This window comes from Prunus persica, chromosome G1 (genome assembly GCF_000346465.2).
Source record: "Prunus persica cultivar Lovell chromosome G1, Prunus_persica_NCBIv2, whole genome shotgun sequence".
NCBI lineage: Eukaryota > Viridiplantae > Streptophyta > Magnoliopsida > Rosales > Rosaceae > Prunus > Prunus persica.
The window spans coordinates 15,181,682-15,199,957 of record NC_034009.1 but is presented as its reverse complement, the minus strand read 5'-3'; the positions used below and the strand labels follow the sequence as shown (position 1 = coordinate 15,199,957).

At 36.4% G+C, this 18,276-nt stretch overlaps 2 protein-coding genes across 3 annotated transcripts; both read right to left on the bottom strand.

Moving 5' to 3' along the window:
- LOC18789536 (aspartic proteinase-like protein 2) lies at window positions 809–7,882 on the bottom strand. The gene is made up of 10 exons (XM_007224563.2): window positions 7,346–7,882; window positions 7,122–7,251; window positions 6,760–7,007; window positions 4,908–5,135; window positions 4,029–4,191; window positions 3,838–3,911; window positions 3,267–3,354; window positions 2,598–2,673; window positions 1,858–1,929; window positions 809–1,345 (listed from the first exon to the last, which is right to left on the bottom strand). Exons 1-10 carry the CDS (start codon window positions 7,621–7,623, stop codon window positions 1,197–1,199), a joined length of 1,506 nt encoding a protein of 501 aa, XP_007224625.2. The 5' UTR covers window positions 7,624–7,882; the 3' UTR covers window positions 809–1,196.
- On the bottom strand, window positions 14,297–17,108 carry LOC18790341 (15-cis-zeta-carotene isomerase, chloroplastic). 2 transcript variants are annotated; one of them, XM_007223022.2, is made up of 4 exons: window positions 16,335–17,108; window positions 15,452–15,598; window positions 15,113–15,322; window positions 14,297–14,855 (listed from the first exon to the last, which is right to left on the bottom strand). In XM_007223022.2, the coding sequence occupies exons 1-4, from the start codon at window positions 16,800–16,802 to the stop codon at window positions 14,520–14,522; spliced, it is 1,161 nt and encodes a 386-aa protein (XP_007223084.1). In that variant the 5' UTR covers window positions 16,803–17,108; the 3' UTR covers window positions 14,297–14,519. The 2 variants fall into 2 exon arrangements, with proteins under 2 accessions (XP_007223084.1, XP_020411381.1); XM_020555792.1 differs by having other exon boundaries at window positions 14,642–14,877; window positions 16,335–17,073.

Sequence of the window (18,276 nt, the reverse complement as noted above, 5' to 3'; positions counted from 1 at the left end):
GGAAAATGGATGTGGCTGCTGGGTGGGTGGGAAACGAAATTAGTGCTGGGTTGGGAGGTGGGGGTGGCTGCGCAGGTGAGAGAAGGAGAGATGAGTTGTGGGCGTGATCGTCCTGTTGACTGTTGGGTTTTACCGGAGGAGGAGGAGCAAGAGGTGGGGCGAGGGCGAGCTGGGGTGGGAATCGGGTGATTGAAGAATCCCTTTTTTGGTTGTTGATTATTTTAAACAATAAAAGGGGCAAATACGGAAATACAGTTAATGTTCTTTTGTGTAATTAAAATATTAGTTTAAACGAAAAAGAAGTGACTTGTCATGAGTAAAATGGAGAAGGTCTAAACGAAAAAGTTAGAGAAAAAGTTGCTAGCATTATCATTTTAATTTTATTTTTTAGTTTTTATTTTTCAATTTTTTGTGTGTGCTAGAGTATAGAACAAAATGAAGGAGAATGAAAGTGAGAATGAAAATGGGGACCGGATTGTGAGGAAAGAGGAGAGGATGAGAGGAAAGAGTAACAAAAGTGAAAACAAAAACAAAAAACAAAAATCTATTTTTTCACTTTTGTTACTCCTTCCTATCCCCTCTCAGTCTCATCCACTCTCCTATTCTCACTCTCATTTTCCCCTATACTTTAGAACAAAAAATGAAAAATAAAATGGTTATCAAGTGGGCCAAGATTCCAAAAAGCAATTTTGTTTATTTACTTTCCAATTTCGTACGTGTTCACAAAATAGTTTTAAGGATATTTTAGTAATGATAGCCCTCTCTTCCTTTGAACAAAAAAATAGCCCTCCGTCTCCTCAAGTGTATATGCAGTTATAAAAAAACCCTTACACCAGAGGAGCTGCAAAAGGAAATATGCTAAGGATATTATGTACAAATCTCTTTCAGGACCTAAGCCAACACAATTCACGACTTGAAATCATATACAATATTCTCAAGCATTTTGAAGCAAGTAAGCTCTCATAAATCTCCACAAATTCACAATGGGCATAAAAAACTATAACCCAGAGTGAGCGAAGATTCAAGACCACAAGTTCTATCCTAGCTTAAGTTTTTCACCTTGGGTGTAAATACAGAAATCACCAACTCTCTATACACCATATCTGAACAAGAATTTCCATTATATTTTCTCTATCTTTTAATTTTCTTTATCTTGAATCTGGCTGTCAGTATTTTGTTTTAGTTGTTGCTCCTCACTAAACTAGACTGTGCAACAGCATGGTTAGCAACAAGAAGATTATAGCCAGTCCGGTATTCAAATGGCAAGCAAAAGAAGAAATATAGTGAGAACCTACTAAATGTACTGTTCCACTCTGTTCATCTTGTACTTTAATACTTGACGAGCCTGAAATTGACCATATACTAAAGTTAGCAAAGAGATTGACAGCAGTTCAGTAAGTACGAAACTAAAAGAGTAGTCTGAGATAACAGAAATTCATACTGAAGTTTAGAGCCAATAATAGTATAAAGTAATTAGGGTTTACTATAGGAAGTCATTAACCATAATATTTTCCCTTCAAATATTTTGAGTACGACACAGTTAATATAACAATCTCCCCTTACTCTCTTTCTACATCGAAATTAATAACAGATCCAGTAGAAATAATGGCCTAAAACTAGTTAAGGCTACAAAAAGGTCTACTTTCCCAAGTAGCAAATATCCTAATTCTCAATTGGTATCAAGCACTAAAATGTTTTTTTATTTTTAAATATAGTAGTAAGGGTTTCTACTAACCTAGTATTGAAAGAAAGTTGTCATTACAAATAGTGGATTTTGGGTACTCAAGCATACAAGAACCCTTGAAATTAAGAAGTTAAACAGATGCATTAAGAATGAAAAATAAAATGATCACTCACAGTTATACTCAGTCCATCCAATGGTCTGATTTTCAAGATCGTAGAGGACTAGCTTATTCGAAAGTACCAAATCTGCAAGGTACACTTAAAATGATCAAAATGTCCATGAATTTCATGCAACTCTCATGTCTTGCTTATAGCAAAACCATCATATATCATGCCAATTAAACCCTACAGAACTTTAATTACCCAAGAATCCAATCAGTCATTATTTGTGTTTGAAGATTAATTCCAAGTGACTATAATAGCTTATAATGAAGACCTTGATCATAATCACTTATTATACTAAATATAAACACAAGTGTAAAAAAATAATAATAATAATAATAAACATAAGTGTGGGAAAGTTGGATACATATATGACATATGGAACCATACTACTATGCTAAACCCAAACACTATTCTCTATTATCCCAAATTTCACAAGAAATAAAAGAAAGTTAAGAGCATAAGGTCTAATTAGTACATTTTGTTCAATTGTTTCATTAGAATGAACATTGACATCTCAGCAGAGCATCTATAATTTCCTGCATCTATAACGTCAATGAATAAATTCAACTGAAAAGGGGATATATTTGATTCCCAAGACAAAGGGCTAAAAATTTGAAAACTTTTCCAAAATTCCAGTTTGTTGGGCGGGGCAGGAGAAAAAAGAAAAAGGCTCCAACACCAATTTATTTCCTTAGTTTATGAAATATTAGAAAATTTTCCTTTCCAAGACATAAATTATTAGGGTTTACCTCCCAAAAGGGTCAAGTTCTTCCTATCGCTTGATTGCATCCCACTGTTTTGCCAACCGATACACCAAAAGGCTTCCTGTATATCCACAATCACAGATTGTAGTAAAAGTAATAGCAATCATGAAAATGGGAAATGCAACATAAGCAGAGAAATAGATGCCAACACGAGAAGAAAGAGTAGGTAACGGAAAACATATTTTTGGAGTCTACAGGCCTAATGCCTAAATTTTTTAGGAATATCCGTTTTTTTTTTCTCTATATTGATTGGAGGAGTTATGGGTTGACTGTTCTGCTTCATTAGTTTTGATAAATTTTTTGTCAGACTCTTTTTTGGGCAATTTGTCTTCCTCTCTCTCTCTCTCTCTCTCTCTCTCTCTATATATATATATATATATATATATATATTTTTTTTTTTTTTTCTTTTCAATCTCTTTTCTTTTACAGAATTATTATTTCTTATAAAGAAAACAATAACAATAAAGTTGATAATTGGTATCAGAGGTATACTGTATAAGTATGCTAGCTGGGGCCTGTAAACTATATACACAGAAAATTAAAATGCAAAGCCACTTTGTTGGAAAATAAATTAATATAAAAACAAGCTGGAAACCTGTATAAAAAAAAATGAATGGACAAAGCCTGTAAAAAGTTTCAGTTCAATATACTTACATAAGGGAACAAATAGTCATGTGGATACACCTTCAAAGAAAGTGAATTTTCAAAATATAAGGTAACTGGAGGAAATCCATCATCAACACTGCAATAAAAGCAAAAGGTACAAATATCAGGAAAACATCATGTACCACACAATCGCTCTTCTCTATTCTTGGATAAGAAACACAAACATAAAGGAGCAGCGGTGTCAAAAACTAAAAACTACCAGTAATTAGCAAATATATTAGTATATTATGTATATATCTGTTACAAAGGAACAAGTAGAAGATAAAGAATAAATTGACGATAGAACAAATTTACTTCTATGCCTTTTAACATTTACAGCCGAAGTATCCTTCCCGGATTTGTAAGCAAAGCTCATCTTATCTGATTCCAGTTAGCATTTAAGCACCTCATATAGATATACATCAGATATTTTGCTCTAGAATGATGTATCATGCCAAAAAAAATCCTAACCTAACTATTCAAACATTCAAGATGTGATAAATAACAAAATTTCAACATATAAAATGTTCTTTTCTGCTATTATCACATAATATAAAAATCATGATGGCATGCACCATACCTTCCTGAGTACTGAAAGCATGTATACTCTCCGTGAACAGTTTGAACATTCAAATCCTTCTGCTGAGAGATAATCTAATAATAAAATATTTCTGTTAATATTGATGACAAAATTCACGCAAAAATAATCATATTGGTGAATGGGAAATATTAATGACACTCTCTGAAAGGAAAGTCTTATACATCACATACCTTACTTACTAAGGGCTCATAAACCACATCTGGAAGATAAGCCAAGGTTGTACCACTGTCAATTATTGTCCCTTTTCTATCTCCCGCTTCAAACACATCTGTTGGAAGATTTAGAAAAGTGTGGCCAACTTGAACTGCTTTCATGTTGACATTGTAGTGCGGCCTAAATTTTTTTATAATGAATTTTCAAAACAAAAATGGAAAATCCAAATTTTATGTAAAACATAAAATACTAATCAAATTGGCTTTTAATCTAATTCATAATTTTTTTTTTTTTAGAAGAAACGAAGTTCATTAAGCAAAAGAACACCGAGGTGGATAAGGCAACCACAACCGAAGAACAAAAACAACACAGAAAGAAACAAACAGCATCGACCCCTCTCAAACTAACAGGGAGGAACAAAACCGAAAAACCACAGAACAACACACCCCCAAACCCTCAAATAACCGCAGCTGCCATATCCCTCATAATAGTGGAATAAGAGTAGTCTTTAAAATCTTTTGTAACAGAAGCCCACAAAGCTGCCCAGTACTTAACTCTATCCCAAAGATCACTCACTCCCACTCTCTTATAGTCTTCAAAAATTCTCCTATTACGCTCCATCCAAATGTTCCAGAATACAGAGTGGACCAAACAGCCCCATAAGGTCGAAGCAATCTAATTCATATATTAAGTCTGACGATCCCTCTCTATGGTTATGCATCCTAACAAGCAAAAAAAAGTTAAAACACAAAATAGCACTTAATTATGAGAAAACAAATATGAAAATAAAACACCAGTTTTGTCTAGTAAACATACAAGCAAAAATACCACTTAGATGACAATAAATAAAATGAATGAAAACAGTACACTATCAAAATGACAGAATGAACACATACTGGTTTGGTACCAAAGGAGTCATATTAACTTTTGGCTGCACAACTCGCCCAATAGCAAAGATACCACCTCCATTCTTCCCATCTAAGCAGTGAGCAAACATCTTCTTCACTTTTCCAGAAGAAGCTAGCTGTGAAATAATTGAAGAATTTGATTTTCCAAAGCCAAGTATTCCATCAAGTGCTCCTTCACCGGATGAGCCTAGATCACCAGATTGTGTAGCACCACACCTATTGCACAAAAGTCAAAACAACCACATGAATACCAACAACATACTCATGCACATGTATGTGGGCACACAGAGCAAGATCACACATGTGAGAGAGAGAGAGAGAGAGAGAGAGAGAGAGAGAGAGAGAGAGATTGTTCCTCCAATCAATTACATAACATTTTGTGCACTTTCTTTTCCTTTAATACAAAACAAAGACTTTTGTGAGAATAAAATCAAAAGGTAGAATATCATTGTCCAGAAGGGGACAAGTAGTCCACCCAAAAAAAAAAAACCTTCTCAAAATCACAGATGTTTGTTCACTTTGGTCACTATTGGTAAGGATACAAGTAATAACTTTTGCACAGAGAGTTTTACTCAGCATAAGAGTTACACAAACTTCAGTCCATTTAAATGTGGGGAAATAGAACACAAAAGAAAAAAGAGTTCATGTACTTAACCCAACTTCCTCTTTATGGGAAAAGGACTTAGTTGAGTCGAAATTATTTTATTTTTTTCTGAAGATTTTGGAAGGACATATTATTGGTTTATCCACTAAGAGCTTATTTCTTAATTTTGTTACTCTAATAAACAAATCAAAAGCCTTCAATCTAACAATTCTTTTGTATCTTGGACCACTACCAAATTTTCCTCTGGAAGAAAAGTATTTTATTAATAAGAACAAATAAGTACTGCCAGCATTAACAAGTTCTCTGCCACAGCAACACATCAATGAAAATTAAACTACCTAGCAGTCACACACCCTTTCCTAACAACGAACAGAAATCTACACACGCAAACACAAAAAGACTCTTAAGAAACTGTGTGTTCAATCTGCCAAAATAGAAGATAACAAAATATCCCAAAACTTTGTAGACACTGAAGCCCAAAGTGAAAACCAAAATCTGACTTTATCCCATAAAACCTCCTCCCCTTCCCATTGTGACTGAAAAATCCTCTTACCCCTATCCATCAAATTACCTAAAGCACTTCTTTGCAATTCCATAAGACTTGTGACTTCTTTCTTCTGCCAAAGGCCTTGTACCTCTCATGACAAAGGGGGGAAAAACACAGCTTGAATAACCCAACTCAAATTAACTTCCCTAAACTGCCTCCACCACAACTTTAAGGCTATAGGACAATGAAGAAACAAATGATTCACACTTCCACTCCCTTCTTTACACATTTATGCACCAATTGGAAGAAAGAAAAACATTTGTTCTTCACCTTTAAATCAAACTCCAGGTATTAGCCCTACCATAAGAAACTATCCAAGTAAGAATTTGTATCTTAGGAAGGAGTTTAGCATTCCAAATCAAAGAAGACGGTAGCAATCTAGAAAGAGTGGCTATCACATTACTCTCTAAATGTAAGACCTACATGGAAAAAACAAAGAAGATTCTCATCTCTACCTTCTACTATCCACATATCCAATTTGTAGATTACAGCTGAACATAGCATATCTTTCTCTTCCTTTAAGCACGGCTAAGTTTGCTATCACTAATTTGACCACTTATATTCCAAACTAGTAATTGATTTGGGATTTTTTTTCAATGAGTTATATGTTAAACTTACCACACAGAAGCCTCATTAAATAATGATTTCAAATCAAGTAGAAAATAGCATACCAAGCAGAAAGAAATTACCCAAAAATGACGCTCCCATTGGCAGAGGTAGTTTGGAGGTCACCAGACACTCGATCATAAAACACAACATCTTTGACAAAATAACCAGCAGTGGAACTGCCATCTCCGTATATTTGTAGATAGGGACATGACATATTACCCGCACATCCAGACAGTGGACCATCATTCACCTCTAAGCAAAATTCTTGATTACAAGTAACCAATTTACCAGTGGAAGACTGCTTAACATCATATAGTGTAAGATCAATCTGTCAGAGAAAAATAACCCAAATAAGCAAAACAATACTAATTCACCACCAATTCAGAAGCAAAAGAAAAACAAAAACCATAAAGAAACAAAGGGAGAGGTCTAAATCTCATACACCAAGTGAGCTTTTTTGTGGGCAATCTTTGCATTGAATACAGTTGACCCACATAATATCACTTCCAGTGTCAACTTGCACATAGTAGTCCTTCGTAGGTGTTCCAATGCCAATTTCAGCATAGTACAGACTACAAAACAAGAGAAACAATAATTACCCCTTTCAAAATAACAAGAAATACACACAGAGGTATATGAAGAATAGGGAAGGGAAGAGATGCTCACCCGACGGCATCGGGGCGGCCAGAGCCACCCAAAGGGAGATCAACGCCGGCGAGAATCCGAAGGGTGCGCTGGGTATCGTGAGCTTTAAGGGCACTCAAGGAAGGCTCGCGGCCTGCGTACTTGTACTTGACGCTCAAAAAGACGTTGTTTAGAGCGACGCTGGTCGTGACTTTGGTCGAAATCAAGAGCAGGAACAACAGAGCAAAGCTGCCAAAGGAGCTTCTCAGAGTGAGCGTCGCTATATCCATGATCGCCATGGTCGTCGTCGTTGAAGCCATGTTTGTGGGCTTCTGGCTGGCAATGGCATAGAGAGAGAGAGACCCAGAAGAAGAAGAGAAAATGAGAAATTTGTAAAGTCTTTTCCTTTCCTTTCTCTTTTTTTTTTTTTTTTTTTTTTTTCTTTTTTCGGCTGAAGAAGAAGACTCACAAGTTGGTGGGAGAGGCTTTACTGTGGCAGCAGTGGGGCCCACAGCCCTACACACAGAGTTTCCGTACTGTAAAAGTCCCTCAACCGCTGATTCAACCCTTTATTTCCCTCGTTAGTGATTTGCTTTCTTTTCTTTTTCTTTACTAGAAATTTTTTGCAGCAGGAGCAGCCAGTGAGCGAATGATGGGTTAGTTTTTGCCCTTTCTGGTCTACGGGTCAACGACTTTTAGGCCCCAGTTGTTTTTATTTTGAAGGTTTGTGGGCATGGATTTGGATTATAAAACAACTAGTCTTCTTTTTTATTTGCTTTACGACTCGGTCACAATCCATAACTATATTCTTTTTTTTAAAAAATTTTATGAAGATGGTTTGAATTGAATTTTGTACATTATTATTGTGGGAGTAAATATTTTTGTCTCCAATCACAGCACGTCATGTGGGAAAAAAAATTATCTCCTAAATTAATTAATTGAACCAGTTTATCTGGCTAATTAATTAATTGGAATAGATATCTTAATTAATATGATATTATCTTTATTTAATAAGATAATATCATTAATTCAGATATTATCCTAATAAAGAGAAGATAATATCATTAATTTAGATATTATCTTCATAAAAGGAGATAATATTATTTAATTCATATATTATCTAAGTCCGACTCGATCCCTACAAATTTGGGTAGAGAATAAACTCAGCATATTCTCTACGAAACCCTAGCCTCGAGGCTCCTATAAATAGACGACCTCATTCATCATTTAAGGTACATCTAAACCTACTCCTAATACCCTAAACCCTAAAAATACCCGAAGCTCTTTCTCCCTCTCCACTTTACATATTTTCTCCACATGACTCTGGCCACCACACACGGCTTCGGCCGCCCTGTTCACACCATACATACAACTTCGTACCCTTTGCTTAGCTATTGTTTTCTTACAAACACTCGAACTAACTTAGGCATCGGAGGGTCTTTGGCCAATACCTCCGGGTGTGGTCTATTTACTCCAATCTTTTTTACAGGAATCGAGGAAGAGAGAGAAGGAAGATCGAATGTTGAAGGATCTAGAAGCGAATATTCTCCCGCGAGATTATTTGCACAAACAATTATAATCTTTATGCCTCTAAGAATGATAGGTAAATCCGTCTCCTCGCATTCAAGTTTGAATTTATGGTCTTGGTCCTAAGTTGTGTTGAGGTTCGAGTCTCAGAATTGTGGGTCCAAGTCCAAGTAGGATCCTGGGGCCTAGGTCTTGTGTCTTCTTGTGTGTATCAGAGCCCATTCCCAACTCTTAGAATAGAGTTTGTTCCAAAACACCCAACTCTCTCAATAGATTTTGTTTGAAAAACTAAAGTATACGAAACTTTTTTCAGCTTTCTTTTTTATTTGGAAAATAAATCAATTTCCAACGAAGTTTCTTGTTTTTCCCTTTCAAAAATGAAATTAAAATTAATGTTTTCAATGTCTTGTAAGTTGAAATTATGCCCGTTCTTTCGGTGCATTGTATTAGATTGTTTAAGATAACTCTCTATATTTAAAGCATGTTAAAGGAAGAAATGAACATTTATTGTCCAAGTAGAAGGTAGAAGATGGATTACTCATGAATAAAACTTATCACATCTAATCCTCACCAAATGATAGGATAATGACAACTTATAACTTATCTCTCATAATCCCCTAAAATAAATAAATTATTTTATCTCTACCTTAATTTCCCCCTTCAACATACCTCTTAAATTTAGTGGCTTATCAAATCAAATCCAAGCATAAGCACCAACCAGTCCTTGTCACTAGCTTGTGTCATATAAGAGCAACTCCACCCATTTGCCCTTAGCCATGACAAGGGTGGAGCTAGGGCAGCCACTATTCACGTGAATAGTGGTTGCCCTTGCAAATAGTATTTTGTGTTTCCACCCATTGCCATGGCTAAGGGCAATTACTATTCATTTTTTTGTTTTTTCCCCCTATTTTTTAATAAAAATAATTAATTCGGGTAATATTTTCAGATAAGATTTCCGGATTCCTACGTGTCAAGACTATTCATAATCAGATAAAATTTTCGGATAAGATTTTTGGATTCAAATTTCGGATGAATTTCAAAATTCAAATTTCAGATAAATTTTTGGGTTCAAATTTCGAATGAATTTCAAAATTCAAATTTCAGATAAATTTGGGTTCAAATTTCGGATGAATTTCAAAATTCAAATTTCATACAAATTAGGGTTCAAATTTCGGATGAATTTCAAATTTCAGATAAGATTTTCATCCAATAAAATCAAGCCACGTGGCATGTCTATCTTGCCAAATTTTTCTATAAAACCAGAGACTCAGCTCATACCTCTCACACCACATCTTTCTATATTTTCATTTCTCAGAGTTTAGATTTCATACTTCATTCATTCTCAATGGAAGAATTTAGGAGATGCTTGGAGAGGCAAGAGTGAGAAACAAATGAGAGAACCCGTAGAGCAGATGAAATCAATGAGTTGCAGAGACAAGTCGATGAGCAAGTTCTCATAGCAGTGGCTTTGCAAGATGAAGAGAACCAAGGTCGCCGCCGTGGTTTACAAGTCGGCCGCCGCCGGAATGTGGAAAGACATAGGCATTCTCGGGGTAAGAATCTTTTGGAAGATTATTTTATCCCAACTTCTTTGTATTGTGATGTTGATTTTCGAAGGCGATTTAGAATGCAACCTCATTTGTTCAATAAAGTCATGCATAATATTTGCAATTATGATGCATACTTTGTTCAAAAGTGTGATGTTACTGGGGTTTTGGGGCTTCTTCCGGAGTAAAAGCTTACAGCTGTTATACGAATGTTGGCGTATGGAACATCTGCTGATCAGGTGGATGAGATTGCCCGGATGGGGAAGTCCACTACGTTGGAGGCTTTGGTAAGATTTTGTCAAGCAGTTGAAACTCTGTATACTAGGGACTACCTGCGTAGACCTACTCCTAGGGACCTCCAACGGCTTCTACAAAAAGCTGAAGCTCGAGGATTTCCAGGAATGATTGGTAGCATCGACTGCATGCACTGACAATGGAAGAATTGCCCAACTGCCTGGCAAGGTGATTACAAAAATAGAAAAGGCCAAAAAAGTATCATCCTTGAAGCCGTTGCTGGCTTCGACACATGGGTTTGGCATGCCTTCTTTGGAGTTGCAGGATCCCAAAATGATCTCAACGTGCTGGGTCAATCCCAGGTCTTCAACGATGTATTGAGAGGCTAGGGCCCCAATATCACCTATCAAGTCAATAATACAGTGTACCAGACGGGGTATTATCTAGCTGACGGCGTCTACCCGAGGTGGACCACTTTTGTCAAATCTATTCCGAATCCCCGATCCCAGAAGCAAAAATTATTTGCTACCTATCAAGAGGGATACAGGAAAGATGTCGAAAGGTGTTTTAGTATCCTTCAAGCTCGGTGGTTGATTATTCGAGGTGCGGCCCGTATGTTTGATGAGGAGATCCTCAGAAGCATTATGATGACTTGCATCATCCTCCATAATATGATTGTGGAGGATGAGTATGATTATGATGCTTTAGAGGTGTACGAACCGGATCCAATGAACACGGCTTTGACACGGATTTATGAAAGGCCCATGGGGCTAAGTGGAGAACCATTTGAGCTGGAACCGTTGGTGAGGGATGGTCATTTGATGACCCGAATGATAGATCTATATACAGAGATGCAATCTTCGTATATTCATGAAATGCGTCAAGTTCACTTGATGGAGCATCTATGGGCGGTGAAAGGCAATGAAGAAGAATGATGGAGCATAGATGCTTTGGTTATGTTTTATTTAGTTATGGTTTGGTTGTGTTGTATTTTTATTTATTATGCTTTGGTTTATGGTTTGGTTGTGTTGTATTTTTATTTATTATGCTTTTGTTGTGGTTTGTTATTATTATTGTGCCTTGTTTGTAGTTTTATTTTATTTTTATTTTGTTTTGTTTGAAGTATGGAATATGTTGAATAAAAAGGTAATTTATTGAATACTTTGTTTATTAAATAACGAAATCTAATACAAGTCATTACGAATTACTACTACTAAAATAAAATACATGAATTACAACAACTTTAAAAGAAAACATGAAAAATACAAATACATAAAAGGTAGGCTAACAAATTTAATGGTTTCCATCATTTAACCAATCCGTGTTGCTAGGCCCATCATCCCGGAAAAGTCTTCTTCTCATAACATCCCTTCATTCTAGCTTCCAAAATTATTTTGTTTCAGGGGACATATGACTTGTATCCATGGCCATGGTTTCCCGATCCGTCTTGTCTATATCTTTTTTGCGCAAATACTCCCTTTCTCGTGCATACTCAGCTTGAAGGGTCAACTCGTTATCTTGGCGTTTTTGCTCCATTTCAATTCTTAGGCCATTTTGCCTTGCAATTTCCTCCAAAAACTTTGAATTATTATTGCTTGAATTACCCACTTTCTTTGCCTTCGCGGCCTTTCGGCCAATGGGCCTCGGCTCCTTTTCCATGGGTGAGTCTTGACTCATAGGAGAATCAAGAGGTGAATCCGGTGCCATTGAATCACGGAGTGGCGTCTCGTTTAATACAACGTCGGGACCCGTTGGAATAATTATGAACCGTTTGCAATATTTGACCACCTCCCAACATTCATGATGGGTGAAACTTTTTTTGCCACCCCCGGTTGCACCGAACCACATTTGTGCTTGTATAATCTATTTAACAAAAAAATAGAAATGCAATAAATATTTAAAATATATTGGATATGCAAGTAACAAAAAAAATAATAATGAAAATGCAATTAACCTTACAAATAAATTAGAAGTGCAAGAAAATTAAGAAACAAGTGGAAATGCAAGAAATATTAACAACATATTGAAAATGCAAGACATATGAACAAAATATTTAAATTGCAAGAAATATTAACAAAATATTGATAATGCAAGAAATATGAACAAAATATTTAAAATGCAAGAAATATTAACAAAATATTGAAAATGCAAGCAATATTAATAAAATATATATTAGGAGATTAAACTTAATAAAACCAAAATTATAAAATACTTATCTCGTTAGTACGATTTTCCCCGCTTCTATAGTTGTCCATCGCTTTTGCTAGGGCAGCTCTCCATTTTCCCAACTCTTTATTCAGGATTTTCCACCTACTGGATAACGTCATCTCCGTACGAGTAGACCTCGGAATTTTTTCATAAAATTCGGCATGAATTTTTTTTCACATATGAAAAAATTTCATCTCATTGCCGGACACGGGACAATGACAAATTTGGAGCCAAGCCTCACACAAGGAAACATCTTCCATGGTGCTCCAAGCCCCTCCGGTTTCGATAGAAGAAGCCATAAAAATATGAAATCAAAATACTAGATGAAAAAGAGGAAAATGTTGAGTATAAAGAGTGAATAATGGTAGAAGTAGAAGAAAATGTATGAGGATTGGTGTTGAAAGTGAAGGGTATTGATAGGTATTGATAGAAAAAAAATATCAGAATTTTTTAGAATTTTTAAAAAAAATTTACGATTTTTTTTCATATTTTTATTGCCCAGAAAAGCCTCAGCCGTCGGATGGTTAAAAAGATGCTGATCGGAAGGCTGAGGAGGCGACACGTGGCTTATTCCCGTTGGAGCTGACGTCAGCGTGACGAGAGGGCTGACGTCAGCGACCGAGGGCTGGAGCTCGGGCTCGTCTCGCCTTCGGGCTGGCCCGAGTTGGTGGGTCCCACACCACCCCTAGGCCTGGGCTGCGCGGTGGAACGCCAAATTTTTTTTTTTTCCCCTGGCCTCGGGCTGGGCTGTGCCGTTGGACCTGCTCTAAGAGCACTTCCACCGGTGCTCATTTGCCAGGGCAAAAGGGAGCCTATGCAAAATTGGGCCCCATTGACCTAGGCCAGCCCAAAGATAAGAATTGCTTAAGTTTCTACCCAGGTTTGCTGAAAACCAAAAAAGTCATACTTTTTTTTCTTCTAAAAATACCTAGCCCCGTCACACTTCCCACACCAAAACTCCGTACAAATTCCCCTCCTCATATCTTATGTGAATAATGTTAGCCTTTACTTGCCATGACAATGGGTTGAAAAGCAAAATAAAAAAAGGTGGGCAGTCACCATTCATGTGAATAGTATCTGCCCTTCTTTGCCCTTGTCTTTTGACATGGCACCATGGCTAGAAGTGCTCTAAATCAATTTATTTGATTAGGATGTTTTGCAGAAGAAAAAATACCTTCCTTTGATTTAGTAATATTTTCAGACAAGAGAAATATTTTGGATTACTTAAATATTTCAAACAAGGTGTCTTTTGTTTATATGCAAGGACAGTTGAATATTATTTAACTTTGTCAGCTTATTTTGGTATTTTAAGAGATTGTGTCATATTTGTTTATGATTAACAGGTTTTAGGAAATCATGTTAAAACTTCATGGTTTATTTGAAAAATTGATAAATCTCAGGTGGTATAGTTAACCTTCACTTAATTTTACCCGGGATATGTGAAACAAAACTACTGAGGTTAATAAAAGAGCCATAGTGAAAGAAAGTACATCAGTTGGGAGATTGGTTAACTTGATAATTGATATTGCTGCGTGTGCAGGTTCTATACTTACATTTCTTGGGAGTTCCATACAACATGATTATGGCTATGATGAACTTTTAGCATCTTGAGGAACCTAACTTTTCTCTCATGCACAATTTATATACAGTTTCGAGCTTTTCACGTTCATTATCCAGTACGAATCATATGTATCTTATTCCTACCAATGGAGCCGAAAACTGGCTGCCTGCATAAGGGGGTGCGCAAAGTACGCACCTAAGGTCAATACAGTGATAGAGAGATATGGCAACCGAATAAATTCCTTGTAGTAATCTTTCGGCAACTTTTGCCGGCCATCAAGAATGGCTGCGAATGGTATGATACTTGTTCGCTTCTTCACAACTTCAAAGGCCTCGCCATGTCGCACCGCCAATCTCCTGTCACCATTCCAAGCACCAAATAGGTGGTGCCCGATTAGACCAACAGAAGCTGCCACTGCCACTGAGTTCCCTATCCAAATCGTGTGAGCCAGGCACCAGATCACCTGCCCGACCAGCTGAAACACATCCATTCCCAAACTGTCTTAGAACATGAGTGAGTGAGTGAGTGAGAGAGAAAAAAATCAAACCCAAACTTGAACATGTTGGTAATATAATAATTTGTATTATTGATGGTATAAGAAGATTTAAGGTTAATTCTGGCCACCTAGATGATCAGAACACACACCAGCATTCATCCCAAGGCCCAAAATGCTAAGTAAATGACTTGGAAATGTATAGATGATCATTCATAACAAGACTACGAATTAGTTACCTGTGGATGCCTGGTGATTCTCATAATCCCAGTTTCCCAAAGATGCATTTTGGGCTTGTCAACTGCTGCTACCTCTAGTAGATTGAAAGTGGAGGGATAGAGGAACAAGAACGAGATAAAATTAGAGAGCCATACAAATTCATGGATGCCAAATGCATTCTTGAGCTCCCATAACTGTACTCCATCGTATCTATGATTGATAAAATACACCTGAACCACAAACCCTTCGAAGTCAATTCCCTCCACCCCAACAACAAAAGAATTCAACACAGAAAAAGTGGCAAGGAATGAGGTTAGATATAAAAAAAGGGTAGTCCTTATTGAGAGTAAGGAACTCACAACAGTACTAACAGCCAGCGGTAAAGATGTCCCCGCAAACAAAACACGGTAAGCACGTTCTCCAATAAGTTGCTCACCAGTGTCTCGTAGACTAGCCAAGCCACTATGGAAAATGGCAAATATTAGAATTAGGATCAACATCACAACCTGCAGAATACCATTGCAAACCTCAGACATTGTAACTAAAACTGTTATCACATCTTACAGCTCAATAGAGCAAATAATCATAAAAAGGGAGGCATTTGCACAAAACCAGGAAACCAGAATGGAATTTGCATGCTCTTGTTACAAAATTCAACCAAATGAATATTCTATCCTATTTCCAGGAAACAAGTTTTAAACCAGATTACCATACAACTGCTCGGTATGGACATTGTCACCCCCATTATCCTCGTCATTATAGGCAACGTAATTCACATCATAGCCCAGGAACTGTTTCCCCAATCCGAATTCAACATTTAAAGTTTATACAACAGACCTTTTATCACGATTCCAACTAAACATTCGTAACTTTTTCCATCCACATCCACATCCGCATTACACACCCTCTTCTCCTCACTTCCACTCTATGGTTCAAATCTAAGGTTCAAAAGTTGTAGTCTAAGAATTCTGTATCATCCCTGCCCACATCTACCATGGAGATTGTTCTAATATAAAGACTAAAACACACTAAAATTTAGTGCACTAAAAAAAATTCAATCCAAGAGTAAGCTTTTCTGATTTCCCAATAACACTCAATTAGTAAAAATCCATTATGATTTACGATGTTATAGATAGCTGCAATTAATTTCCTCAACATAAAAACAAGCTGACACCAATTTCTAACAATACAGTTCAGGTGAATTAAATTAGCGCCATGAGATTGGGAAACAAACACACTAACCTCTTTGCTATCAGAAAGCTCCGAGACCGCATCGACGAAGGGCTTCCCAAACCCGGTGGAATTATCGATCCAAGCCACATTGAGTATAAAAAGAACCGAACCCAGAATTGCAGTGAAGTAAACCCACGAAGATATCTTCTGCTTTGACAAAATGAACTCAGCTGAGTCCTCGCCCACCACTGGTTGCTCATTTCCATCGCCATCACCACCACCACCATCATCAGCACCATCTCTAACGGTGATGTAGGCACGAAATTGGCGGGACAATCGAATTTGATGATTATGGGGGCTGTGAAAGGGAGGGGGTTGTTTAGGTTTGACAAAGGTTGAAACTTTGAGGGTGAGGGATGAGAAGGGTCTCTTTGTATGTGATGAGAAGGGGCTCTTGTTCTTGTTGGGGTTTAGGGTTTGGTGAGGATGGTAAGAGAAAAGGGTTGAGAGCACAAGAGTGGAGGAGGAAGAGGCCATTATTGAATTTTTGAGATTGGGATTGAGAGTGAGGTAGTGAGTGAGCTGAGAAATCACAATCACTTTGTACTTGTTATAATTTAATTATTAAAAAATAAAAAATAAATAAATGCAAGAAACATGAAGGTTGTTGGGTGGGAGGAGTTGTAGAGGGCATCTGGATGAAGTTATGCTTTCTTGGGGAGGTTTTGGACTGTTGGTGGTGGTGTCTTGCCTGCCTACTTGGAGGAGATTTTTTTAATCATATCTGCCTACTCCTCACTCATTCCTTGTACTTGCATGGCTTTGGACGGCACAACAGACGCGCATATGCATACTCCAGATAGTTTGCCTTGGTTTTATTAAAGCTTTTAGGCCAATGCCTAATATTAAGGGCTCGTTTGGAGTGATTTTAGATAGGTCAGAATCATTTTTAGGAAGAAACACATAGAATGTGTTTTTCTAAAAAATTCACTTTTAGTGATTTTAAGTGGTTTTGAGGAGAATCACCTCCTATGTACTTCTTCATAAAATCACTTTAAACCATTTAAGGTAATTATTTTAAGAAGTGATTCTCCATAAAAGTGATTATTGACCTCTCTAAAATCACTCCCAAATGAGCACTAAAAGAGACAAAATAGTTCTAGTTTTGAATTTGCTCCCCACCAATCTTGCTCTATTTTAATTTCCTTTTTTTTGGCTTTTAGGATTATGCATCTATATTTCTCTATGAGTAAGTATGTAGTATGTGCTATTCTGGAAAAAGAAGAATGAAATTTTTAAGGGCAACCCAATAGTGGGGTCTAAATATGGTGCATAGAACCCTTTTTACTTTTAGAGCTCAAAAGGAATATTTGGGGTTCTAAAAGTATATTTCCCACAATGGTGGTAGACTCTATATTTGGACTCTATATATATATATATATATATTTTTTTTTTTTTTTTATGAAATTTGATTTATGTCCTTACTTTTTTTTTTTGGTTAACTTATTTTTTGTTTTTTTTATTTTAACTAAAAAAATTAATATTTGGACAAGATTATGAAACTACATTTTGATTTATAGACGTTTGCAGAAGTGTTTATTGGGAAAAAAAAGAAAAGAGAGAGTTTAAATTTGAGTGAAATGAACTGGGTTTAGAAAAAATGGTAAATTAGGAAAAAAATAAATAAACATATATATATATATATATATACAGAGAGCTTTCATTGAGGGATTATTTGAGGGACATCCTAGGGCCCGTTCCAGATTGTATTTCATTAATCCAAACCGTCTATTTTGTAGATACACATTCAAAGATCATCTCTACAAAAAATCACTTGAATCCGATATCATTTGACTATTCAATTGAGTTATTGAAATTTTAGTACTTTCTTGAAGTACCGTGTTCATTTATTTTGTAGGACACAATTGGATGTCGAATCAGTTTCTGATTTGTCTAATTTTTTGTAAGGATGATCTATGAATAAAGACCTAAAAAATAGATGGTTTGGATT

Excerpts from the sequence above, each read along its gene's own strand:
- LOC18789536 (XM_007224563.2), bottom strand. The coding sequence starts at position 7,623 with ATGGCTTCAACGACGACGACCATGGCGATCATGGATATAGCGACGCTC. Across the intron at positions 7,252-7,345 it reads GGCCGCCCCGATGCCGTCGG|TCTGTACTATGCTGAAATTG; the intron begins GTGAGCATCTCT and ends CTTGTTTTGTAG. Across the intron at positions 1,930-2,597 it reads GAACTTGACCCTTTTGGGAG|ATTTGGTACTTTCGAATAAG; the intron begins GTAAACCCTAAT and ends TGTACCTTGCAG.
- LOC18790341 (XM_007223022.2), bottom strand. The coding sequence starts at position 16,802 with ATGGCCTCTTCCTCCTCCACTCTTGTGCTCTCAACCCTTTTCTCTTAC. Across the intron at positions 15,599-16,334 it reads AGCTTTCTGATAGCAAAGAG|GTTGTGATGTTGATCCTAAT; the intron begins GTTAGTGTGTTT and ends GGTATTCTGCAG. Across the intron at positions 15,323-15,451 it reads CGCTGGCTGTTAGTACTGTT|GTGTATTTTATCAATCATAG; the intron begins GTGAGTTCCTTA and ends TTTGTGGTTCAG.